This window comes from Cygnus atratus, chromosome 4 (genome assembly GCF_013377495.2).
Source record: "Cygnus atratus isolate AKBS03 ecotype Queensland, Australia chromosome 4, CAtr_DNAZoo_HiC_assembly, whole genome shotgun sequence".
In the NCBI taxonomy this organism is placed as follows: domain Eukaryota; kingdom Metazoa; phylum Chordata; class Aves; order Anseriformes; family Anatidae; genus Cygnus; species Cygnus atratus.
In genome coordinates, this window is record NC_066365.1 from 59,890,376 (window position 1) to 59,917,352 (window position 26,977).

Below are 26,977 nucleotides of genomic sequence, written 5' to 3' on the forward strand. Positions count from 1 at the left end.
GTTAGCTGCAAGCGAACCACTCTTGTGCAATGTCATTAGCATAATTCTAATACCAGTGCTCCACAGTAGCATGGAAGCAGGAACATTTTCTTAAATGCCGAAATGAACCTTGTGTGTAGCTGAGTAAAACTTCTTTTGCAGAAGAAAAGGTGAATGACTTTGATGGAATTTTCCTTGGTAATTCAGACATAAGACATAATCAGTTGTGCATTTTCATCTATCCTTTAAAAAAAAAAAAAGTAATATAAAAGCCAAATAATACCTCAATCATCAATATTTTTTATTTTTTATTTCTTTCTGAGAAGGTATATAGGGAAAAGATATAGAGACTATATATTAAAAATAAGCTTTATTCTAGTGTAAGTCAAGAATAATACATTAAAAGAGTAATTTACTGGTTGGAAGAAAAAGCTCTCTGCTGTCAAATAAATGGGCAGATTAACAAATGAAATAGAGGAATTATAATAATAATATAGCTCTGATTTTTCAGAATATATTCTGCCAGTCAGGAAAACCATCTGAGAACTGCAGTTTCCTGTCCTAGGTATAATAAGTATATTGGTATATATGCACAAAAATGTTTGAACACTAAAAGAAAATTGACTTTATTTAGAAAACAACAACAACAACAAATGCTTTCAAGTAAGAGTAAGATTCCAATAGTTTGGGGACTGATTACATTTTTAATTATCTACAGTCCCTTCTCCAAAGACCTTATTCTCCTTATTTTAAATCATATAAAGTTAATAGGAATAAAAAGTAGTTCAAAAGTAGTTGCTCATAAGTTTCATTGACCTGTAAAATATTAAATAATTTTCTGTGCTGAGAAATGACGAAGCTATATGTCTTCAGGAAATATTATGAAATAATTCAGTGTGCCGGATTTGTATATAAAAGTAGGTCTGGAATTCTATGCGACGTTTTGGAACCATGTCTAGAAGTCTAGCAAGCGATGCTGGAGCGAGGCAAACTAAACGCAGACCAATCAGAATATGGATTAAAAATGAAGAACATCTAACTAAAAGAGAGAAGCAGAATTATGAATATTGCTGACACTGAAGTATTCCTATACTTCTCTGAGGCGTTACCATCAGTAGGCACTGAAAACATTTTAAGTTGAATGTTTTATGTTGAGTTTCCCTGTCATAGTATGACATAGTATGATGCGACTTCTGCTGGTTTAGATCTGATCACCTGAGGAAAGGTTATTTTCATGCTTCTCTTTCCATTAAATGGTCTCCTCCCATTTGTCTCTCTCTCTCTCTCTATTATTTTATTTTATTTTTGTTGGAGCACAGACACAGCAATGAATGGTACATCATAAGCAATTTCTGTTCATTGTCTGAGTATTGGGCATCCTGTATGAACAGAGCTGTCTCCCAGAAAAATGCATTATTAAAGATTCTGTGTTTGCAGTGGTCTTGTTTAAATACCAGCACGCATTTCTATTTAAAGCACAAAAGAGAAGGTACTTCAGTGTAGATGAGGCACTATATAAATGCTTCTCACTTGAGAGTGAGTCTGCAGAGGTACTGGCCCTTTGGAACAATTCCTGTAATAGCTACAGATGTATTTGGTCATATTTGGCATAGATTTTTTTTGCTTTTACTTAGGAACAAGTTGCTGCTAAGAAAAGCAAAGGGCAGTTTGACCGAAACCTCCAGTCTGTCTTTACTGAAGGTCAGTACCTTTGTCATGGTGATTTACTCCAAAGCTCCAGCTTACATTTCAGATGGAAACAGCCCTTTCTGCGACCAGCAATAGCCCTCTGTGAGCATGTATCATTTATCATTTTATTGGTAGCAGCTGAGTATGCTCTAAAAATAGATGTGTGAAATGATGGACAGTTCATGATTTGTTGGCATGGAATCAAGATGTGACAGAAGGGACCAAGCGAGCCAATTGCATCCTCACTGCCAAGGTTACCATGGAAGCTTTAACTCTTTATACTCCCTTCATCTCTCTTGGTCACGTAACTTGTGCAGTACACTTTAATTGTTATGGATGAAGTGTATTTCATAGTGTAAAATCTACCTGCCCACATTAACTGAAGCTGTCAGACATAATTTAGGTAGCTGTGTATATTCCATAAATTCTAATAGGAGAATGCAGGTACATTTGCCAAGGCAAAAAGCAGTAGATATGCAAACTTGAAATGTAAATAAGTGCTCATTTGTCTAAATTCTAATATCGTACTTACAGTGAGAAATTGAGGGAAGGGTCCCCAGTGAGTAAAGCAAAAGGAAGGAAAAAATCAAGGCAGAGAAAATGAGCGGATGTGAAATCTCTTATTCAATTTCTTCAGCTGTTTTCTTTGTGGTCTACAAGCACTCCATTTCTCACCTACCCTTCAGTTCAGCCAGTCCCTGTAGTATCCTTTTATCTCTGAACTTTTTTTCTTTTCTGTCATTTCAGTATGATTTTCTCCCTCAGCTATATACATAGAGAATTCAATTTAAATACCTTCTGGCTTAATGCAACCATCCCACAGCTTCTTCCACAAACTGCTCCTCACTTTTTTCCACACCTGAACATTGCATTCTATTTTTTCCTCTTCACAGATAGCAAGGGAGAGGGACAGAGGGCTTCTAAGGCTCCCTTTCACTTTGCCACCTGTTGACACACAGTGTGGATGTAGTGATAAGAATCTTTCTCCTTTATATCTTCCTGTTTTCATAACCAAGTAACGGAGAAGTTTGACAAGGGCTGTAGTCTCACTGCTCTCAGTGAGACTGTCTTCTTTCCAGTTCTTTTATTGCATAAGACTCAGATTAAAGACAAAAACATGATGTAAGTAAATAGCAATATTCAAAGTGTCTAATTTCTGGAGCAAATAATTTCTCTCCTTTTCTCAGTACTCAAGTCCCAAAGGAGTATTCCTTTTCTCTTGAATTTTGTTGACCATAAACCAAATAGCAGAGGTGAAATTTTCAATCAGATTCCCTTAGACCTCTCTGATAGTATGCAGAGAAATCCATCACATTCTGTCTCTCTGCCTTGGAATTTCTTCTGCCATGTTTCATTCACTTGCTCTCTAACACACAGTCACTAAAGATTTTCAAATAAATGCCTGGGGAAAGGGTGGGGAAGCAAATCTACTTAATTTTTCATTAGCTTCAATCTCAGAAATGTCTTTTCCACTTTAATTTGGGCCTATGGAAAATTCACTTTCCATCTCAATGTTTTAATTTGGCATAGTTTTTACTGCTCATTACTGTGCCATAATTTTAACTGAAGTAACCAGATCCCGCTAGAATGGTCTTTTCTTTCTCTGAGTCAAATGAATTGTTGGAAGATCTGTTTCTTCCATGAATTAAGAAGTATGCCTTTGCCTGAAAACAGTTTCACAAATTTGCAATTTGTTTGAAGCTCTTAAACTTACAGAGTGCCACAGGTTATCTGGAAGTTTTAGTGATGATGAAAAAAGAAGGATACGACAATTTTTTTAAGCTTCTAAACACAGGGTAGCCCATTTGAAGATGTAGCTCCAGTCAAGATAACATCTGGATAAATGGCCACCAAACATGCTCGGGTCAGTTTTTTGGCAGCAGGTCCTCACTGTGTGATTGTGCTGTGGGTAGTTCAGTGCAAAAGCCCAAACGGTTCTCCTTGTCATGGAAATTACTGCACCTGTACAGATCAACTGCAGCACAGGCATGGCTGGTAGGACATTTCCCAGCTCAGTGGATTCACTGTATATGTAGCAATGGGTCAGTTTTAGAATACAGCAAAATCCATTTTTTTTTAATTAGTCATAAAAATTTTAGGGGATTGTATTATGCATTTGCCAGAAGGTGTTTCAACAGCTTGTACATTTCAAATCAAAACTCATCATACCTGTAGATTGTGTGCATGAACTTAAAAGCTTATCAGCCTGTTATTTCTAAGTGCTCCCAAGCTTTCTCACAGTCAATATCATTAGAAAGCTAAACACTTAAAAGATTTTGATATGGCTGTTCCTTAGAAATCAGAGACTGTTATTAAAATGCCCGTTTATCCTTCCCAAAAAGTAGCAATCTGAAGTTTGTCAACTCCAATGCTTTATCTAGCCCAATAAATGCAGTGCAAAATGAGGAAAAAGGGAAGTAATAACAAACAATAAGTAGAATCATGTCCTTCCAGTTGTTCCTCATAGTGCTTGGATAACATTGGGAAGAGGCTGGAACTAAGGCAGTGCTAAGTTGAATTCTTGCATTCCTGATTATTTTTAACTGCCAAAGTCTCTCTTCCATGTAGCATCCCATGCCATTTCAGTCAGAACATTTCATTTAAGAGAGAAATGTTCTTCAATAAGAACTGGGAACTTAATAACCTGTTATTCTTTATCCTCTATTTGACATGAAAGATTTCAAGTGAAGGTGCAAATCTCATTTTCAGAGTGAAAAGAATTCATGGAATAATTTTTTAAAACAAAATGTTAAATTATTTACATAATTAATATTATGCTAGAGAACTCAGCAGGTAGAAATAAATGCACAATCATCAATCTATGTAGTCAGTTTTTTAACACATTCAATTTTAAGGAGTTTGTGAGCTTCAACAGTTGATTAAACCATTATGATTTGGACTCCTTATGAATAAACTTTTAGCTTTACAGTGACAAATTTCAAAGAGTTTTGGAGTCTCTTTAATCCTAACTCCATAGTTATTCTATAAAGTAAGAGTCTGCTTGTGCCTTTTCCAGATTACATTTTTTTTCACAGCAAGAGCTGTACTCTACCTTCTCTGTTTCAACCTTTCACAGTAGACTAACACACTCAAAACAATTATAGACATTGCAGCAACAAAATTATAGAGTGTTGTTACAGATACTTTAAGCTGTAGTATAGCAGACAGACTGGATACCAGAAAGACAAAAGGATATACAGGTCATACTTTTGGCTCTATAGCTGTGTTTTGAGAGGCAGCTCATTACCTTCTAGTTTGTTTGCCTTTCTAAAGGTGAACAAATATTCCTGCAAAACACTTATGAAAAATACTCTGAGATTCTGGGGTAGGCGTCCAGGCCTATGTATTATTGGTTACAATATGTGAAGTGTGTATATATAGAGAAATGAACCAATTTTGAGAATACACCAAGAATGAGTTGGTGAAGTGAATACATACTAGAAATTGATTTTTTTCTTTACATAGAATCCAACTCATAGACAAAGATGTTTACCCAGAAAAGTGTTACTTGCCAATATTCCTCTCAAGGTAAAACACCTGATCTCATTATCTGTTTCAAAAAATTAATTTGCAATGAGATCTATTACTTTTCACAGTGTAATTGTTGCTTTTATTCTGATCACATGAAGTGAGATTAACTATGCTCACAGAACTTTGATAAGGATACAATAAAATGTACAAATATTGTCTTAAATTAAGAAGAAGGGAGCAAAGAAAAGAAAAATGATTCGAGAACTGTGACTTATCCCACTTAAAAAATGGAGGTGCATGTCTATTCATCTACCTTCTATTTTAAAATATGTAAAGGCACTCTAAGGCACTCCATCAGCCTGTGCTAAAGCAAGCAGCAATACAGAATTGAATTCTGTTTGTGAGTATCCTTTATTTGGTATTATCTGTCCCATTAAAATAGCCCAGTGTAAGTAAAGCACTGGCTTTCAGTCAAAGTTGTTTTTTATCTTTTCTTTCTTTCTTTCTTTCTTTCTTTCTTTCTTTCTTTCTTTCTTTCTTTCTTTCTTTCTCTTTCTTTCTTTCTCTTTCTTTCTTTCTTTCTTTTTCTTTCTCTTTCTTTTTCTTTCTTTTTCTTTCTTTCTTTCCTTCTTTCTCTTTCTTTCTCTCTCTCTCTCTCTCTCTCTCTCTTTCTCTTTCTCCTTTTTTTTTTCTTTTAAGAATTTAATCATACTTGAGTCTTTCTGACTACATTTATCCAAAATACTAGGTGCCTGTTTTCAGAGTGAATAATGGACTAAATGTAGGTTCCTTACTTATCTGTTTCTGTAGAAAATGAAGTTATGTCAAGCAGGCTTTCCATTAGGCTTGGTGCTGCCCCATGCAGATACTAGCAGCTAGGAATGGTATTCTTTCACCACTCATTACAAAAGCTGGGCCCAAGTCTACTAATGAGAGATGACATATATGCCAATATGAGCAGAGAGTTCTGTCAGACAGCAGCGTTTTATTTGCATTTGATGCAAGTGTGAAAGATTAAATTGGTTACAAGACAATGCAACTCCAGTAATTCTGCATAAGGGACTGGTATGACCCACAGCTATGGTAGTCGGCAGTACTGCTCACAGGAAGACAGGAATGCCTCCATGCAGGACCTAGTTCTGTCCTCTGTGCGAGTTACTAACCAGTTGCATGATGAGGAATGTGTAGTAATTGTAACACAACCAAACAGTCCACCTTAAAGCTCCAGCAATGGAAGAGTGCTCCACAGAGGAAAGTTCCTTGTCACCACAGGCTCCCCAAAAACAGAGCCAGCACACCACAAGGCCAGAATACATCTGGAGAGAAAAAGCATGGAGTGCCTTATTCTGTCCTTTCACTTTCATTTTTGGTTAAATCTGAGGTTAAAACTGTTTCGACCACCTTCAAATAAGTTACTTTCTGTTTCAAAAAAAAAGAAGTCTTTCTCTGTAGCCTTCTGCTGACCCTGATCACCATCCTTCTCATAGTGGCATGCTGGTATTTACTCTAGTGCTGAATAAAACATTTATTATTTCAAATTTTGCACCCATTTTGTACTTTTGGAAATGACCGTATATTACAAACTAATAGTAAATTAAGTCCAGCAACTTTGGGCCCAGCAGTTTTTTATAATAGGTCTTGTTGCTTATGGATTGTGTTACAGATTACATAGATTACATTACTTTTAATTTGGTTTTGCTTGTTTGTTTCTTTTTAGCTGAGCTCCTTCCACTGTGAAAAGAAGGAGAGACATTATCTCACACATATTATTCCCCTGACCTCTATGAAATCTCATGTTATGCTTTCTCAGCACTGAAAATGGGATTGGGTCTACAGTAAAGCAGAGGCAAAAGTGTTTCTCAATGATTCTTAGCCCACTTACGAGGGGCATCTCTTTCCCTGTCTAACATGACAAAGTTCAAACTCAGCCAAACTGTTTTATTTCCTGAAAACACATGCACTGGAAATCCGTCTGTCTTTTGGATGCTGTAACAGATGCTATTTTGCTTTCCAGTACCTCTATGAATTCTGCTCTTGGATGACCCATACTTCATCTGTACTTGATTTTCTTTTAATTTCTCCTGAACCTTGTAATAAAACTCTCTAGTGTTCCATAAATTATGTGGAATTGAAATCCAGCCACATAAACTGTTAATGTGCAATGAGACCATTATTTAGGGCTCATTCCGCCCAGAAATAACACATTCAAGAGAAGAATGTTTTATATATATGTTGAGTATCTGGCAGCAGCTCCCTCAACACAGGGCAGTTTCTCTGTTGGGATACTGAATTCCTCCAGAAGAGTTCATGAGGTCAGAAATATGTATTTCTGATCAAAATTCCCTGAATTTTGGTGTCCTGGTTTAGACGTGTTACAGATTAAGTGGTCTGTCTACCCAGAACTGCCATATCAATACTAAATTGATTTCATAAAACAGACACTACGTTTTCCTGAATAAATAACGTATACAAGATATGTAATTGTTTTAGCAAGTCAGGAACTCTATGACTACCCCTAACGTCATTTATCTTTCAACTAATACAGAGGTCAAAATGCAAAATCACTGTGTACAGACATTCACTGTATTTGCAGGATTTCTGGTAGGACTTTCTTTTCCAGTGCAATGGGCAAACAGAATAAGAGTCTCCAAGTGCTGGTTTGGTTTTGTTTTGTTTTGTTTTGTTTTTTTGTTGTTGTTGTTGTTTTTTCAGTGAACTTGGCCACAGTACAGACTTGTAAGTGTCATGCTGACCTCTGCTAAACACTGCATACCTAAAATAATTTTGCTGTTTGCAGCTGATCTCAGTTTGAGGTCACAGGTCCAGATAAACCTATGGAAACAGTAGTTTTCAGTGACTTCCAAATTAAATAGCATGTCCCCATTGGACTTTCAGTTCAGTCATGTTCCACTTAAAAAGAAAGCTTGGATTCCTTGTTTCATTTTATTGGCATTTATTATTTAGATTAAGATACATCTGGGATGATTTTCTGAATGTATACAACACAGTCAATGCCTAGGGAAATTTTTTATCTAAATGGGGAAAAATAGGGGAAAGATTACATTGTAAAAGCGAAGTAGTCAGTAGTCCAGTTTTAATATGGGTTATGTTTTCCACAGGCTATGAAATAATTTAGAATTTATTCTGAATGATTTTGAATTTTCTATACTTATGGGAAAAATGTGTTTTGCAATCCTTTTTGCCTTTTTTTGGAAAACTTTTTAAAAATAGCTTGAATATTTCAGATATTCAATTTTCTGATTAAAAAATATACCAAAGGATCATAAGTAAGATGTTTTTCTAAGAAGGACATATGGAAATTATGTTACTGCTTCATAGAATTTCAGTTGCTTCAGTTCATTTTTGTAGACCAGACCTGCTTCAGTTGAGAGACAGATTTACAGAGCTGCATGACTAAGATGAGAAGAAATGGGTTCAAATAGCAGCAAAAGAGACTGGGGAATTTTGGGTAAATACTGGGTGAGGGAGCAGATTCACTTTTTCTAAAGAGTGAAAAAATACTTCAGTACTTTGGCAGGGGCTCTAATTATTTTAATGTTTCTTTTTAAATGTCTGTTAGGAGTGATATAAGTATAATGCAAGAGACTAGACTAGGTGGCTTCATGAGATCCCTTAAAATCATACTTTATCATTCTGAGCCTGCAGGATTATTAAAAAAATAATAATATATTTATTAGGTGCTTCTCTCATAGCTGTTTTTTACAGGCTATATTTTAAGTCTTCTTGCATAGACTGTGTTTTCTAGGGGTTCATTCAACTTCAGTGATCCCATTTGAAACTTGAAATGTAAGGTCTATATACATTTAACTATCAGCAGAGGTAGGTGCATCATTTCTGGTGATCACTAAAATATTGCTCTAGTTTCAGATAATTATTATATTAAATTTTTACCTTGACACTTTTACTGTTTTTGCAACAATATGAAGTAGTGAATTGGGAATAGGACAGATTTCAAAGCTTCATGCACAGAACAAGTTTCATCAATGTAAGTCATCAGAATGAGGAATGACTCCCTGTAAATTGTGCAGTTTTTCAAAATGTCTTCTGAATTTATTCTGGATCACTGAAAATTGTCCCCATGTGAGAGGGAAAAAAAAAAAAAGAAAAAAAAAAAAAGATAAAACCACAGTCTGCTAACCTTCCCTGCTTCTAGCATTTTTTGATTACAGGAATATCTCAGAAGCTTTCACACTTACTTAAGTATCATGTAGTAATATGCCATGTTTTTTTCTTTTACTGAACTCATCTATTAACATCTCATTGAGAAGATGGATCAGCTTTATTCTGACCTCACTAACTTAATATTGTTACAGCTGGCATGTAAATATTCAGCTTAGGAGCATATCATCATATGCCTCGTCTCCATAGACTTTTGTACCTTCAATTCATAGATTACCTTTTATAGGGACTATAACATACTTGTAAAAAACATTGTGGATACTCCATCAAATAGATTTTGTTATTTTCCCTGCATTTATCAGAATAAGGCATTCCATTATTTTTAGAGAGACTAGTAATTTATAGTAATTTGGTTAAATCTCCTAATAAGCATGAAAGCTACATTTCAGGCTTTCTTTTCTGGCTTTTTATTTTGTACTTGCTAGACTATTAGTTAACTAACGTGTTACTTAAAGATAATTAAACAAGGATACAATGTAAATGGATCAGTGAAAAAACATGATGGAAGCATGTGCTGATCCCTCTAGTCAAAACTAGCATATTATATCCATATGTATTTTATTTTTTTTTTGAATAGGAAGAAACTCCCTATGTTGAAATTACAAAACTATCCAAAAGATCATGGTGAAAAGCCACAACAATGATGTTTCTTAGGATATCATTAGGGCAATATACTGAAGATGGTATATGCAGCTTTAATTGAGTGCAGATAGTAGAACAGAATGCTAATATTGAATGGGTAAAACATCACATACAGTTCATCTTAATGTGTTATTTACAGAGGATTGCATGTGTGGTTGTGTATCTTGATAAATGCAAAGAGGATGCTTTATCTTCAAGTACCAGTATGTCTGATCCATCTATTGCTTGGCACTTTGACGGTGAGACACCAGATAGAAAGAGATGGTTAATGTGTACGTGGATAAAGAATTGGTCTGAGATCAGTATAATTTGGCACACAACTCAGTTGTCAAAATGTTGCTCAGCTGCAACAGGAGCAGATATAAATTCACAATTTTAAAACAATTCCTGGCCGATTTAGAGGGCACTGTGGGTTTCCGTGGGCAGTCATGAAGCTATAGAAATTTGGCCAGTGACTTTTTAACAGTGAGCTGTTCTAATTAAGAAAGTTAAATAATCCAGAACAGTGATTTTTGACCTGAGCCCTGATCATGGAAGTGACTAGACCATGTCTTTCACAGGAGGTAATGGAATGAAAACATTAAATAAACTGTTCCATCAATTGACTTGTTCAACTGTTGAAAGCATTAGCTTCATTTGTGTATGAAATGGACTAGCTTTCATTTCTACCTGTGAAATCTAAACCGATATTATAGCTGTATAAAGTAGAAAAGTTAAAAAAAAAAAAAAGTAAGTCTCAAAGCCTAAGTTATGCAAAGCATCATCAAAGATGCAAAGAGAAGAATCTGGTTGCAGAAAGATTTATAGCTGATCTGAATAATTTAACAGAAAAACGATGATTCTGAATTATGAGATGTACTCAAAGGTAGTCTCTATTGCAATAACAATTAGAATAGAACCTGGAAAAACTTTGCAGGCAAACTTTCACCTTTTAATTTCATGTTCATATTTCAAGTGATTAGCGCCCAGGACAAAGGATTAAAATAAGAACTTTGTCCAAAAGTGGAAGCTACAGACTGACTCTTGCTGTTAGTGATCAAGTAAGCAGGACATTCTACAAAGACATAAAGGAGCCAGAAAACTAGAAGAAAAATGATACTGAAATGAAAAGTGCTGCAACCAATTAAATGAAAATATTGCTTCAGAATTAAAGTCATAGAAAAGTGAGCAAGAATGGAAATTGCCAAGCCCACAGGCCATGACAGGCAGAGACCAAAACCACAGGCGTCAAAAAGTCGCTGCTTTATGGTTTGTAGGGTTTCTAGAAGTACAATTATGGGAAAGTTCCTGAGCCTGCTTCTGTTTCTAGGAGGTGGAAGATAAGCAGTAGGACTGCACTGTGGAAGGTGCTGAGTCTGGATGGATGTGTACCACAGCTCAGTTCCTCAGGATCCTTTCACTGAGGAAGCAGTAGAGCCTGCAGTGTGGAGAAGGTGCATATTGGGAAGGAGAAGCTACCAGCAAACTCCTGTTTCTGTCTTCCTATTGGATATCTTCCTCATATGCAGCAAGACTGACAGGAAGATGTAGAATTGCTCCAGCCATCAGTTAGTTCTGCTGTGTTGCATTTCTGTGGGAAAGCTCTCTACTGGTGACCATCTCCACTCCTGTGGGCTCCCTCTGCCAGAGCCTGCCATTTTCTTCAAATACAGAGCTTGAGTTTCCTCTTCTGATGCAAAACCCTGCAAATCCTTCAGAGGGATATTCCTCAGGGAAAAAGTAAATAAATAATGGCTGAAGTTATGAATGAAGAATTTTACATTTGAAGCATGTTGATAATACTGAAGAATAATGTAAGACGTGAATTGCTGTTACAACCAGCCACTCCCATGTTGTGTACATAGGTATGTATATATTTAATTTCACAGTTCTCTTGTACTCTGACAAGGCTATATTCATGGCTGAGTCTAAATTACATTCTAAAATTAATTTTGAGAATAGCAAGTCTCAGGATGCCATTTGAACCCTCTGTTCCTAGCTTGGGGAAAAAGAAAGTCTTTCAGAATCTTTTTTCTTTCCTCCATACTGATCTTTATTTAGCTCTGTTCAATTTTAGACATTATTGTTTTCAACATTATTGTTTTCATGTGAGATCTCAAAATACTGATCTGAAGGTCTTTAAATGACTTCTTTTTAACTTATCTAGCCCGATTTTAGTGTTAGTAATTCGAACAGGCACAATCTACTTGCTTCAAATATATTTTGATGTCCTCCCATGTGAAGGAAGTATTCAATTTTTTTCATTTGTTCTTCTCTGCAGATTATTTCATTCACCTGACAGTGTGAATCCTTTCTCTGTCATGTAAACTGATAGGCAGCCAGGTGAAAGGGTTTTACTAGGCCACCATGCACAGCATGCATCTTTTGATGCCTATCCTTACAGTGCTCAACTTTACTACTTGAGTAGGACCTTTTATGTTTTCAATGAATGACAAAATATGGGCTCTGTTACTCACTGGTGTCTGTAATGATAGCAGTGCTATTAATGGTAGCAAAAAGTTTCATGGAAAAATGCTTGTTCTCTCTTTGTTTCATGCTAGTTCATACTTTAAATGTGGCTGACCTGCGCTATTCAGAGCCCCAGAGTGACCATACCATAAATATCCATGTCTGCTCTCTGCTTTTGTACCTGTCTCCCTTTCAGTTACTGGATATTTTTTTGTTGTTGCTATTGGTAGTTTTTTTTGTTGTTGATGATGATTTGTTGTTGTTTGGTTTGTTTGTTTGTTTGTTGTTTTCTAATTCCTGATGAACAGACAACTTCTCACAGTCTTCTTCTCATCCCTTATCTCTTCTCTCCTATGTAAATTGCACAAACCAGAGCTATGGTTGCCTATCAGTCTAGCTTATCCACAATGAAATAAAGAATTTGCATGGATGGTGTCATGTTCATGATGGAAGAGAATATGGGGATTGAACATCAATCAAAAAACCTCATCAGATATTCAGAGAAAGCAATAGAAAACACAAAATAAAATAATAAAAAATAGTACCTAACACCAGCAAAGCTTTTCAGGCATCACATTTTTTTTTGTTTATTTTGACAAGTGAGGAGCATTAAATGTCATATTTCTTATTGTTTCACATTTCTGAGTTCCCTGGAACATTCTGAACTCTCTTCATCATACTATATTGCCAGTGAATATAAAAGCAGAGCAAATATTATCTGGCCTCTCTTCAAACTTCGTATATTAAAATGAAACAGCAACATTCTTTTGACACTTTTAAAAGACTAATATGTAAACAAGTCTCAGTGTCCCCTGTGTTCTGTGGATATCCACTGGATCTCTCTTTGCTCCTGAAATTTCCACACCCTTTTGGAAGGTTACCAGCTCACATAGAAACATGTTTGTGTTCCAGAAACAAATGGAGAAGGTATAAATCAAGACACAGTCTTTCCAGTGCAGGAAATCTGAATTTAAATAAAAGCAGCCTTCAAAAAGCATAGAGTGATGAGGACTAAAGAACCATGCAGAACTAATAATGTGTTAGAAAATGGAGTCATATTTCTGGTATGTAGATGATTTTTATAAAGAAAAATATATCAACTGATAACAAAGAATGTAATAATAGAGGAATGAAGTGGTAACGCAGACCTTTATATTGCACAGAGACAGGAGGGAGAGAGAGAATTTAGATAAGAAGAATTTTCTGCCTGTTAGTTTAAGAGTAGCTCTGCTGAGTTTAGCACTATTGAAAGTCTCTAAGTCTCAGTGCTTTGTGCACAGAAATCTCCTTTGCATTGAAGTAGCAAATGTTAGTACTTTATGTCTCTCTGTACTGTTGCAAACACATTCTTCAAACCTATGCTATAAAGACCACATATGCAACTTGACTAAGTAGGACTAGTTGTTCACGTAGAATGGCCAATTATCCTTGTCATCTGGTTTAAAACAACCTTGTTTCTTAATGATGATTGGGTATCAATGAGGTACACCTTATTATTGAATATATTGTTGATGTAAGTAATTTGTAAGATGTTTTTTTCATCGTGAGAAAGTTGGCATAATACCTGATTCTTTAGAAAACCTATCCCACCCTTCAATGAGTTTCTCTAATAATATGACTTAGCATCACCCACCTACCAACACAAAACTCCTGAGAGCTTTGGGCTCTTACATGGTACAGGTGTGTAGGAACAAAAAAAGAAAGAGAAAAAAAAAAAGGAGAGAGACTGTCAAAATGTTAAGAAAAACCTGGGGGCTTCTTCATCCAAGTAGATTATTAATTGGGCAGACTTGAAAACAATGTCAGCTTTCTTATTTACTTTATGACATTATGTATGTTGGTTAGCTTTATGTAACCAGCCTGAAAAAAAAGACATTAAACTTGTCACTGTTTTGTTCTGTCATTTGTCTTAATAATAACTTCTGGGAAAAGTAGAAGCTCACATTTGGACTAGAAGTACACTCTAGCAGCACACCAGTGCTTAAGTCAGACTGTAAGGTTCAGCAGACATTGGCTTTCTGATTTCCCTGGCTTTTTGGTTCTGTTTTGTTTTGTGCTTTTTTATTTTTTATTTATTTTATTTTAAGCATTACTTTGAAAAATGCTGCCTTGTTGCAGTCTCTCAAGCTGTTTTCCATAGGCATGCGAGCTAGGCTTCCCTGTGACTTTTTACTGTTGATTGGCATAAAATTCCCTTGTCGTCTGCAGTGAGCTACTAATGAACCAACAAGGGATTAGGAGGAAAAGCCTGGTAAACATCCACATGCTCCATCAGCTGAACTGAAGGAACTCTTCTGTCAGTCTTTTATTTTGAGACTGTAGATAAGTTTCCTAAACATATTTATGGTAAAGTTCACTTAACACAGCTAAGGCCCACAGGAAGCTTGACAGTTTTCCAATAATACACAGCAAAAGATGTAGCAAAAAGTAGTGTTATTCTAATTATTAATGATCCCTCTAATTATTAATGAAGTATCTTCTGCCTTTGTTATTTGCACGAAAATGTTACCATATCATGTGATTCAATTCTCACCTTCTATCCATAGCTATAGGTTTAAAAATGTAGGTATCTACATGCTACATACCACAGAAACTGCACATCTGCCTGGTTTGCCAGAAAGAAAGCATAGAAAGTGATCTACATAATACTTGTTTTTCATTGTAATCTCTTAATCTAGTTTCTTTATGGGATTATAATTGTGGACAAAGGTCTGAATAGCTGTGTTTGGCATAGTTGTGATTTTAGAAAGCCCTAACATAGTTTTATTAAGATTTGTTAGCAAAACTTATTACCAAAATATCTAGTTAGTTTATTGTGCATGGTTTTACAAATGCAACAACTGAACATACTGTATGAATGCTTTCCCATTATGTCGTGATGCTCTTTATCTTGCAGAGCTGCATGGTTCCAGAGAAAATATGGGTTGGTAATAGTTTCTAAGTTTTTGCAATTTCTCTGTTGATCATTCTGAAGGTCCTTTCCAGAGTCATTGCACCTCTCAGAGGAAGAAATGAAAACAAAATTCCAGAGTTACGTGTAGAATGCTGTTCTGGAAGACAGAAAATAGTGATCTACAGCTGAATCCAGATATGTTGAGGAAATGTTTCTATGCATTATGTGCAGTTTTCATTCATGTCTGTTATTCCTAAATCTGCTGTTCCTAAAATGGCTTATCCTATGACAAAAGCAACTTTTATTTTTGAGAGAAAAAAACAGAGAAAAGATCATATTTAAGAGCAAAGAGACAGTGCTAATTAGAAACAAAGAGGAATGTTTAAGTTTCATCATACAAGTTTGGAAGATAGCTCTAAAATGTTCTACCTCCCATACTTCCTATATGCAACTATCAAAGGTATGTATTGTTTTTTTGTTTTTTTTTTTTTTTTTGGGGGGGGGGGTGTGGAGTCAATAGGTACATTAGAAAACAGCCCATGAGAGAAGACCTATGACATTGAAAAGAAAATTGCCAAGTTATTTGTTGTTCTTTTAGATATTGAAACTACTTTTAGTTTACTAGAGCTTTACTTAACAAACATTTCCAGCTGTAAAAAGATGTTCTGGACAGCTTTTACAAACTCTTTCTTCTGTTTAAAGGTATTTTTCTTCCATTAGCTTTGTTGTCATCAAGCTGTCATGACCATGTAAAAGGAGTGTATGCTAAGACTGCAGAAGTAATTGAGTTACTAACAGTGTTCTGACAATCATGAAAGCTACTGTCCACATCCTTGCACTTGTGTGTTTTCTCACATTCCCAGAGATCTCTTGATAAATGTTTCAAAATTTTCTCACTCAGCCATAGGCCTCTTCAATTTTATTTTTCTGCTGTGTTTACTAAACTTGCTCACTGTTGAGCTGTTGGTGTCTCAATAAGTTAATAATGTTTTGAAGCACTGGTAGTCTTTTTAACATAGCAGTCTTTTGCAACAGGTATGGCATTCTAGGTCTGCTTAGATTGTTTTGCCTTACACCCAGTACTGTCACAAATGCCCTGATACAAGGTGATTGACATGTTCAGAGAATTTGAGCTTGGGAAAATTTAGGGAATCCCTCTAGCAAAATTTCAACAGAACTGTGGTCATTTAAAGTACTGACTAACTAGTATTTATTTATTTATTTATTGTGAATTCATGTAAATTTGTCTCAATTCTTAGATTTCCATGTTTTGTAACTTTTCAAGGCAACCCTGGCTACCCTTTTGAACCTATGTGCTCAGAAGTGGAGCAGGTTTTCTCGAAGTTGAAGATATTCTCTTTTTAATGTCAGCTCTCAAATTATTACACTGAATCACTTAAAATGCAGCTGATAAGTTTAGACTGTGTCTAGACTAGTTAATTAAACACTTCCAGGAAACATTCTTGCACATTGAGACACTGTCATCAACTCTATTAAAGTATTAGAAGAGTGCCTGTAATACTCTTGGCCTGTGCTAGCTAACACTCTCCTAAATAACCCCTGTACATGGTTTAGGAGCTATCATAGACCAGAAACTAATCCTAGCATTTCTATTTCAACATTTTTACTATAGCCATACTGTTTTAGAGGACGAGAGATGTGTATAGTATGGATGCAGACTGTTCTATGGTAGTCAATAAAAGTAGCAGAGAATTATATATTTAATTTACTAATTTAGACAGCTTTATTTTCTAGGGGTAGGTATTTTCAAAAAGACACAAGGGGGTCAGAAGCAGATATTCTATTGAGGTCCTTGGAGCCTTTATCATCTCTGCTTATGTTCACTTAGCCTTGTTCTGCAAAAGCAAATGTCTTTCAGACACATGTAACAAACAGTATGCAGATAGTTCCTTGCAGATGTTTCTCCTAGATATGAGTCTCATAGAAAGTAGCTTACTAAAATAATTCTCCTAATATGGCACAAAAAAATTACTGTGATAACTAACTTGGGAGCACAGTGAAGAATAGCAATGGATCAGTTTTTGTATCCCACATATAGGCTAAAATATCACTTTTTTTTACAAATCACTGACCATATTCCTATATCATCTAGATGCTGTTGGACTTGAGTAAGCAAAGTACTATGGTGTTTTGTAAAGTTAACAAAAATTGCTCCAAGACATCTAATATTTAAGAATAAAATAAGAGCTCAGGTAGAGTGACAGGGATGGGAGAGCAAACAAACACAATTATGAATAGAAACTTTTATGGTGGACACATCACTGTAACTTCTGAGGTTTTGGCAGGGCATTGTGGACTTCCTATTACCACAGTTTAAGGAGAAACTCGAGGAAGAACAGATGTATTAATATTTCAGAATATATTAAAGGGCTGTATTAGAACCAGCAACGTTTCTTATGAATAAAGTTTAATTTATGAATGAGTAAGGCTATCATTATTGATTGAGGGAGTTGACAGCTCAATATTCTTTGAAAGTCAGAAGTGTCCAAGTATGGCAGTAATATGTTAAGACTGGCCTTGAAGGTGATGGCAAATATATTTGTGTATGTTGAAATGGATCCATTAGGGAAATGTAAAGGGCTGAGAAAGTTGGAGTGACAACCCAGAATGATGATTTTAGCAGCAGTATCCTCAGTGGATAAAAAGAAAAGAAAGATAGCACTTGCTAAGGACAGTAAAGAGAAAGTCATGATAGTTGAGAAGCAAAAACAGGAAAGTCTAAATTAAGATTTTAGTTCTCTGACAGGAAAAACACTGAATCTTAGAGCAGTTGTACTGGTGGTATTACATATACCCCTCATTCAAGAACACAAAGGGAGAAATAAATAGATACCCAGGTTGAAGGGCTACAGGACTGACATGGCTAGAAAAAATTCTGTGAAATTACTTGTCTCACAAGCATTATCTCAGACACACAGAATCCTTGCTAATAAGTAGCACAAACGAATCATGAGGAGAGTTGAGCTTCATCTATGGAATTGCAACAGCCAAGAATTTTTCAGCTTCAGTTCCCACAGAGCATTTGAAAGTGTAGTTGTCTGACATTTTTGACATTGAACTTTTTTGATGATTTTTGCTTTTTAATGTGGTTTAAGAATTTCCAGTAAAGGTGGAGTTATCTGGACAGCATTTTTCAACATGCTGAGAAAATTTATGTCTTCAATTGACATATAATTCATGGCCACCGTTACTACAATATCTGCATCAACTTCCAGAAAAATACACTAACAGATTCAGGGAGCCACATTTCCACAGTATGGACGGGGATAAACTTGAAATATAATTCAATTTTAAGGAGGAGAGAATATCCAAAGACTATTCAAATGACTACTTAGAATAACTGGCAAAATGACTGTATGCCACTTCTGACTTTTTATAGCAGATCAGAACTTCTCAAGAGCAGTGTTATGATACGAGAGCTTCAGGTATACTTTTCAACTGGGACTACAAATCAGTTGGTTGGTGAGGGTGTTTTACATCAAGAAGCCTTCAAAAAGCCTGTTTATGAATATTATAGTATATAACATTTTCTATTTTAGTCACTTCTGTAAAAGCACAAGATGTAATGTATTGCTATTTAAATACAATGCTGAGTGTGAAGAGCCAGAACTTTGGCTTCATGACTACACCTTGCCCCTGTCCAAGACTGAAGACTCTTTGGGTGAGTTACACCATGCATGGTAGCCCATAAAAGTATTGCTGCCTGCTGATATAGAGCTGGAATGCATGTTTAGGGCATCACCATGCATATCAGTAGTCTGACTTTTTGGATGGTACTAGGAAATTATCTTCTGACGTCACTTAAGCATCGTCATGTCCAAACTGTGGCAACTCCTTGAGTAGTGACAAGTAAAGAAAAGTTGGGCACAGTTTGGGATGTGAACATAGGTAAAAGTTGTAAAGAGGTAGAAATAATGTACTGTGATGTCATATTGTTGTAATTATTATTTTTTTCCCCAGTACTTAATCTTTGAAAGATCCTATGGAAGTCAAGCCACGCTGGCTTACTGCCTAGAGGAAAGTTGAAAGGTGTGGTCCATTATAAGACTTAATATAATGGCTGATAACATAATTGCATTTTGTATCTTTTGATTCATTAAATATTTACTGAGAAAGAGGATTACATTCAAAGGACTAAAGCTAAAAGAATAGCTTGTATCTCTTTGCTGCTTATGCTCAGTGATTTGATGAACTAGAAGATTTGCTGTTTATATATATGTTAATTCTTATATATATATATTAATTCTCTATATATATTAATCCTCTCTATATATTAATTCTTAGAATTCTAAAAATCCTAATTGGAGTCATGACAAAATCCTGAGAGTAGCTTAATGGCAACCTGATGAATGTGAGTGCATAAGAAGAGAAAGTGTAAGGAAGAATATAAGCATTCCTGGGATTTCATCTGTGGACCCACTTACCACTTCTCAGTCCAAATTGATTGGGTCTTTTTTTAACATTAACATTTTGTGATATACAACATTAAGCAGTAGCAATATGATTCGTAGTACCTGGGATCCTAGTCATAATAACGTAAACATATTCACTGTATTGTGGTTTAGACCTCCATCACAATATGAGAAGTGAGCATTTAGATATGCTCCTAGCTTGAAATATGACCAGTGATTTCAATTTAATATATTTACTCTCATGATAAAAGGTAAGAATGTACTAAATGCTTTTTTGAATAGGTTACAGAATCTATAACACTTTCTAGGCTGAAACTTTTTATCTGTAGTTACAAAATAAGAAAAACACAGCTACATGCAGTTCTTTATAAAACATCTATATGTAATGATAATTTATGCATTAATGTCTTTTCATCACATTCCTATTTCCTCCATTCCTAACTATCTTGTAGACCTTTTTCAAGTTTAATTCCACAATATATTAAGTTTTGGGTGGTTAGACAAGAGAGAAAATAGGGTTTCAGTATTTGCAGATGTGTTAGCTACATTCTTCCTCTTGTATTCTGACAAAACTGTATGGGTAAATGAGGATGACTTTTTTTTTATTATTATTAAATGTAAGGAAAAGAAGAAATCAACAGTCTCTTCATTATTTTTGGCAAGCTATTTGGAGAGAGAAATAATTATTCCATGCAGTTTGTAACATTAGTTGTCAATAGAGTCAACTCCATTTTTAAGCAGGTAGAAACATAAGGAGCAGAGAGCTCTGGGGGTATTTTGCCTTCCTACAAGAGAAATATATTTTTGTAAGGTTTTGCTAAAAAGCAACGACCTAATGAGGAAAAGAATCTTTAACTGTAAGTGTATGAAAATGAGAACAAAATATAGAGGAGGTTGTCATGGCTGATTCACAGAAAGAGAATCACAGAATTGTTGAGCTTGGAAGGAACCTCTGGAGGCCATCTGATCTAATCCCCCTGCTCAAGCAGGGCCACCCACAGCAGGATGACCAGGACCATGTCCAGGTGGCTTTTGAAGATCTCCAAGGAAGGAGACTCCACAGCCTCTCTGGGCAGCCTGTGCCATGCTCAGTCACCCACACAGTATGTGTGGCAAGAAAGCATCAGAAGTGCTTCCTGATGTGCTCAGTTGGAATCTCTTGTGTTTCAGATTGTCCCAATTTCTTGTCCTGTCACTGGATGCTGCTGTAAAGAGCCTGGTTCCATTGTCTTTTGTATATAAATACCCTTCAGATATTTATAGACATTGATGAGATCCCCACTGTGTCTCCTCCAGGATATGCTGAACAGACCCAGTTCTCACAGTCTTTCCTTATAGCAGAGATGCTCCAGTCCTTTCATCATCTTTGTGGCCTTTTGTTGGACTTTCTCCAGTGCATCCATGTCTCTCTTGTACTCAGGAGCCCAGACCTGGATCCAGCACTCCAAGTGTGGCTTCAGCAGTGATGAGTAGAGGTGAAGGATCTCCTCCCTTGAGCTAGTGGCAATACTTTGCTTAATGCAGCTAAGGACACCATTGACCTTCTTTTGGCAAGGGCACACAGCTGGCTCTTGTTTAGCTTAGTGTCCACCAAGACCCAACTCTTGCCAAGCTGCTTTTCAGCTGGATGGTCCTCAGCATGTCCTGGTGCCTGGGGTTGTTCCTCCCCAGATGTAGAACTTTGCATTTCTCTTCTTGTTGAACTTCATGATGTTCCTGTCAGACCATTTCTCCAGCATGTTGAGGTCCCTCCAGATGTCAGCACAACCCTCTGGAGCATCAGCCACGTCTCCAATTTTTGTGCCATCTGCAAACTTGCTCCCATCATCCGGATCATTAATGAAGATGCTAAAAAGAACTGGACTCAATATTGATCCCTGAGGTATGCTGCTACTCACTAGCCTCCAAATTGACTTTGTCACTGCTTATCACCACTCTCTGGGAGTGACCACTCAGCCAATTTTACTGAGTTTGGTTACAGCTTTCTTGCAAACTCCTAGTCTGGAGATTATTATTCTTACTGCGTTTTGGCATCCACCTGTAAAACTGGAGCAATAGTGCTTCCTTCTTTTCTTCTGTACATTCTATGCTATGTCTTGGAAGAATAGTTGGAATACTTGGAAGCATTAGACATAGGTGCAGTGGACCTACGCCTCTGGAAAAAAACTCTTTACTTTGTCCTGCTCATAGTTGATAAGGCAGACCCCAGACAGAAGATCCCCCACTGTGTATTTCTTAGTACACAGCAGTGGGAATCCAGGTTTGGGGAGCAATTACAGCTGCCTTCTTTGCAGAACCTCCACCACAACCTCTGCTTGCCATTTTTCTCTTCTTGGCCCTGGCTTGAGTTCAGCCGCTGTCAGCCTCAGGAGTAGTCCTAGGCCCATTCTCTCCCTCATGGTTATGGAGGTGGATGATGCTGCTAGGATAGAGGGAGAAGAGCTTCCTAATTTCTATGTCTCCTAGAATTTTTCTCCAAACCTCCAGACTTCTTTGTGCTTTTACCTTCTACATCCCAAAGCAGCTGTCTCACCACCTGCAGCCACATCCTTCCCTTCCCTTCTCACACCGCACTTCACTGGATGAGGCTGGTGTGGCTGCCTTGACAGTAATAGCAACTGGTGCTGTCACAGAAGTAGTTAATACTGCGTCTTTTTAAAAATCATTTATTTTTCTGTTCATGTCAACATTTGCAGCAGACAAGTATTACGGAAAACTATTAATGCAATTGAATATGTCAGTTCAGGTGGCAATTTTGAATGTACTGAGACGCAGCTTGTATCAATCATTTGGTTAACATGCACACAGGTTGCAGAGGTTATGCTGCTGATAATGGTAAATTATCCCATTTTAGTCCCACCTTAAAGAAAGCTGGACCCATCGTCCTTAAAATTATTGATAAGTTAGCTTAGAGGGGAGGTATTTGACCTTGTTTGAAACAAAGATTAAATAAGAGACAGAAGAATGGAAGGAGAAAGTTTGAAGTAAATAAAGGCTTGGTTACCTAAGGAAAAGCAGCCTACAGAAATGAAATGAAAACAAACTTAGAGATTTGCAGTATGTCCTGAGCACAGACAGAGAAAGCCCATGTCAGTATGTTTAAGATGGAGCATTAAACTTTAGGTTTTCTGACAGAAGAAGCTTAAGTAGTTTCAGAGATTTCAATCCTGAGCAAACAAAGCATAGAATAGTGACATGCAAAACACTAAGCTGTATGGATTTACCTATTTACAGTAGAAAAAAAGTCATTTCTTTTTCTATTTATTATATCAGTCCTCATATTCCCACTTCTTTGCATTGTTTTCAGTAATGATAACACCCATCATAATGTGAGTATACCTGGGGGATTTAGAAGTTGCTGCCAGTTCTTACATGACATAAAGATTTTTTTTTTGAATCTTATCCAAAGAAAGAAATGGATGGTAATGGATTTCAACCATGTGGACGACAGTACTCTACCAGAGAAGATTAAATTTGTTGCAATTGTTCCCTTGCCCATTTTTGCTGTAATAAAGGTGCTGTTTTTCTGATGTAAATTCCTTCTTATGTGCTAAATTATTAAGGGATTTAAATAGTAATGCCTTAACTGTGAATAGCGTTTTGTGCTGTGTGTGACAGAACTGCAAACCTCTGGAGGTAGGCCAGCAGCCCATACTGGTGGAAGACACCAATTCAGACTTGTGGTTAGTATTTGTGTTATTTTGCTGCTAATGTTTCACTTGGAAACTACTTTGGTCAGCACATCCTACTGAAGTGAGAGACCATCAAAAACAATGAGGTCACTTTTCCTTTTCCTTCTCAACCCATTCTTTAAAATTTTTCTTTTTCAAATCAGCCTAAACACTAAATAAAGCTCAGTGAGTGTGAGACAGCAGAATCAAAGAAGTTCGTTGCAGTTAATGATGAGAGACGATTCTTGACGCGCAAAACTCGGTGTTACCAGCCGTATGCAACAGTTTCGTGGGCTGTTTTTTGTAACCCCGGGAAACCAGGAGAGGAGCTGGCCGGACGCACCGGGCAAATCCCCGCGCGCTGCCCAGGCCGGCGGGGAGCCGATCCCTGCTGGGGCTGCTGTTCCCCGCCTCGGCTCCGTGCTTCGCCCTCAGGCCCTTCGCGTCCCTCGGTGCCCTGCGCTGGGCCCGCTCCCTGCGTTTCCATGGCAGCGCGCTGCCCGCAACGACGCCGCCGCCACCAGCTTCGCCGGCCCCCGGCGTTTCGGCGTCGTTTTTCCCGCGGACGTTTCCCGAGTGACCCGACCCAGGGTGGGGCGGGAGGACCCGTCGGCCTCAGCTCCACGTCGGGCCGCCCGGCTGCGGGAGCGCGCTCGGGGACCGGCGGCGGAGAGCGGCAGGCCGGAGCGGAGCCGCCCGCTGCTGCTGGCCCCAGCTCGAGTGGATGGGATGCCGCCCCCCCCGCTCCCTCCCTTCCCGCTCTCCCCCTTCCCTCGCAGGAGCCTTCTGCGCGTAGTTTAATGGCTTTGCAAAGAAAGCCGGGCAGGAGAGCACTTTCCTCAGTGGCTGTGGTTAGACCATGACCTAACTCATCATGAACTTGGAAGGGCTCGAAATGATAGCAGTTTTGATCGTGATTGTGCTTTTTGTTAAAGTCTTGGAACAGTTTGGGCTGATTGAAGCAGGTTTAGAAGGTAAGGGAGTGCTTTTTGATGGCTCGTCCTTCTTTCTGTTCCGGCTCTGCTCCTGCGGCGAGGCCAGGGGCACCTGTAGGGTGGGCGTGCGGCACTGCCTGGGTCACCTCCAGCCCTGGGGGCTGCGAGCGGGCGGTCTTAGGGCTGCGGCGCTTTTCTTCCGCAGGAAAAACACACCGGTGTCCTGAATACCGCAAGTAGAAACTTAAGCGTTGTGCAGAGGTAACGTGAATAGAACGTGAATATCTTGTTCCTGTTGTAAATCTGCAGTTCTAAAACAGCAGGTGTCAAAGGAGCTTTTGGGATGCTAACGTGCAAATACTGCTATATTGTCTTAAAATTTTCTTCTAGCCTATTCATGCAAGTATCGTCTAGATGGGAATTGTTGTAAATTCAAGATATGTATTTTGTAGTATTTAAAAACCTGTTGAATATTTAATGTACTGTTAAAATTGTTCTTGAGGAAGAAGAACTGCAATGCTCAGATTGATAATAAGCAACTTTAGTGTTCACTTAGGGCAATTAAGTGCAAGTTTTATTGCTTGATGCTTTATCTCAGATCACCTCCTCCCTTCTTATCAACATGGTTTGTGTATAAAGCAGTAAAAATGAGAAATAAGAAGCTTGTGTTGTTCTTAATGTGCTTTTTATTTGCAAAAGCTAGTGGAATATTGATTACTTTCACTTTTTTTTTTTTCTCTAAAGGCACTGTTATTCTTACCATATGAGGAGTTAATCAAAAAAGAAAAAAAAATGGAAAAAAGGAAAAAAAAAAAAAAAACAACACTGCAGCATAGTTGACAATGTAGTGATATTCATTGCATCAGGTTTCAGACTTAAATGTTCTGCCTCAAATATTGAAGAAATATGTATGTTCAAATCTTCCTGTAAGATAGCATTTGAGTACAGTGTATATACTTATGCCTGTGAAAAGGGGAACTTTGTTACTGAGAGATTGTGGTTTCATGTGTTAATGAGTGAGAATATAAGCAAAATTTGCTCTTATGAAAAGGTCTCAAAATGCTATTTGTGTAACCCTTTCAAGAAATGCAGTCATTTCTTCAAGTGATTTGAAATAGGGAAGTTCACTCAAAGGTTTCTCTATGTTGCTGTGTCAGATGGACTTGCTAGTGTTAATTACAGAATCTGAAAACCCTGCAGGCACTCACAAAAAATGTGTTATCAAGTGCATTTTTACAAAGAATGTATATATGCATTTGAGTGTGTTACGCTGAGTTGAAATGACAACAGAGAGATTCCCTTTGAATGCATTAATTTCTGCTTTTGTTTTGTGTTCAGTTGTAAATAGAAATATCAATCAACTTGAGAAATGTGATAAGTTACCTGCAGCATTAGAGGTTGTGGATATTCTACCAAAAAAAAAAAATAATAATGGTATTTATTTCTTAGGTTGGTTGGCAGGTCTCTGTGTTCTTTTGGGCCGCACATGCAGTCCAGTTCCTTGCTAAAATTTAGCACTTGATTGTTGTCTATGCTTGTTTTTATGGCTGGGGACAGTGATAATGGGAAGGCAATTAGAAATATAGTGAAGCTGCCTGTAACTGATTGTAAGAGTTCTGTAAGAAATAAGTTTATCATGCAGCTGCCTATTTTGTCTGCCTCAGTAGGAAAAAAAAAAAATGTTAGTACACACGTATATGACATCTTAAAGTTTCTTTCTTCCTAGTGCAGTACAGTTTTCCAGCATGCCAGCCAAAGGAAATCACAGGAAGGTGTATATTCTTCTGTGATATTCAAATGGTATAAATAAGATAAAAGGCATGTTGTGTGAAAATCCAGTAATAGATATAAACAATAATGTATGAAATTGGGCATTAGATACCTAGCACAAACTTATGGATTCATTTGCTCATAGTTCAGGAACAGTGCAGGTTTATTCCCCAGGTATTTCTTAAACTTGTGATTTAAAAATCTGAACTATTCACAATAGAAAAAAAATAGATTTATGCATTTTTACTGGGGAAAAAAAAAAGTTTTAAGAATTATCAAGTCTATTCAATTCCACCCATACATAATGAAAAGAGCATGAATCATAAAATTGTGCAAATGTTATGCTTTTAAGTAAAATGTTAAGAAAAAAATGAATTTTACAAGTGTGCTCAGAATATCTATATGCTTTTCTGGAAATCCGTAAAGAAGTTGGTGACAGTTTCATGAAAGTGTTGTTTGTTATAAGAACGTTTGTTGCTGTCTGGTTTAGGATATCTCTTTTTTTTTTTTTTTTTTTTCTTCTCTTAGAGGTTAGTGTGTCCCAGTTAAATGTTTTTGCATGTTTCATACAAATGAATGGTTTTACATACTTGTGGCATATGAAACATATGCTACATCTATCTAAAAATCATCTGGAGATTCAGTAATGATCTGTAATTCAGTGCACCCAAAACAGTATGCTGAACTCTCTAAAGTATACTGAAGCTTAGGTAGAGATCTGATTTTCAGAATTGTCCCTATCTAAATCCTTACCCAAAGCTTGAAGCTAGCCTTTCTTTCTTTCCACATCCGTTTGTCATGATTCTGAACGTTGTGAACCACCTCCACATTTAATGTGAAAAACTC

At 37.0% G+C, this 26,977-nt stretch overlaps 1 protein-coding gene across 4 annotated transcripts in view; it reads left to right on the forward strand.

Moving 5' to 3' along the window:
• Positions 1-26,977, forward strand: part of KCNIP4 (potassium voltage-gated channel interacting protein 4) — a 437,812-nt gene that overhangs the window by 201,301 nt on the left and 209,534 nt on the right. The window contains exon 1 of one of the 4 annotated variants that reach the window (XM_050710489.1): positions 24,301-24,400. The exons of the other annotated variants lie outside the window; for them this stretch is intronic. Within the exon in view, the coding sequence (XP_050566446.1) occupies positions 24,301-24,400 (100 nt within the window). Of the gene's footprint in view, positions 1-24,300; positions 24,401-26,977 lie in introns of those variants that run through there. 4 annotated transcript variants of the gene reach the window in all.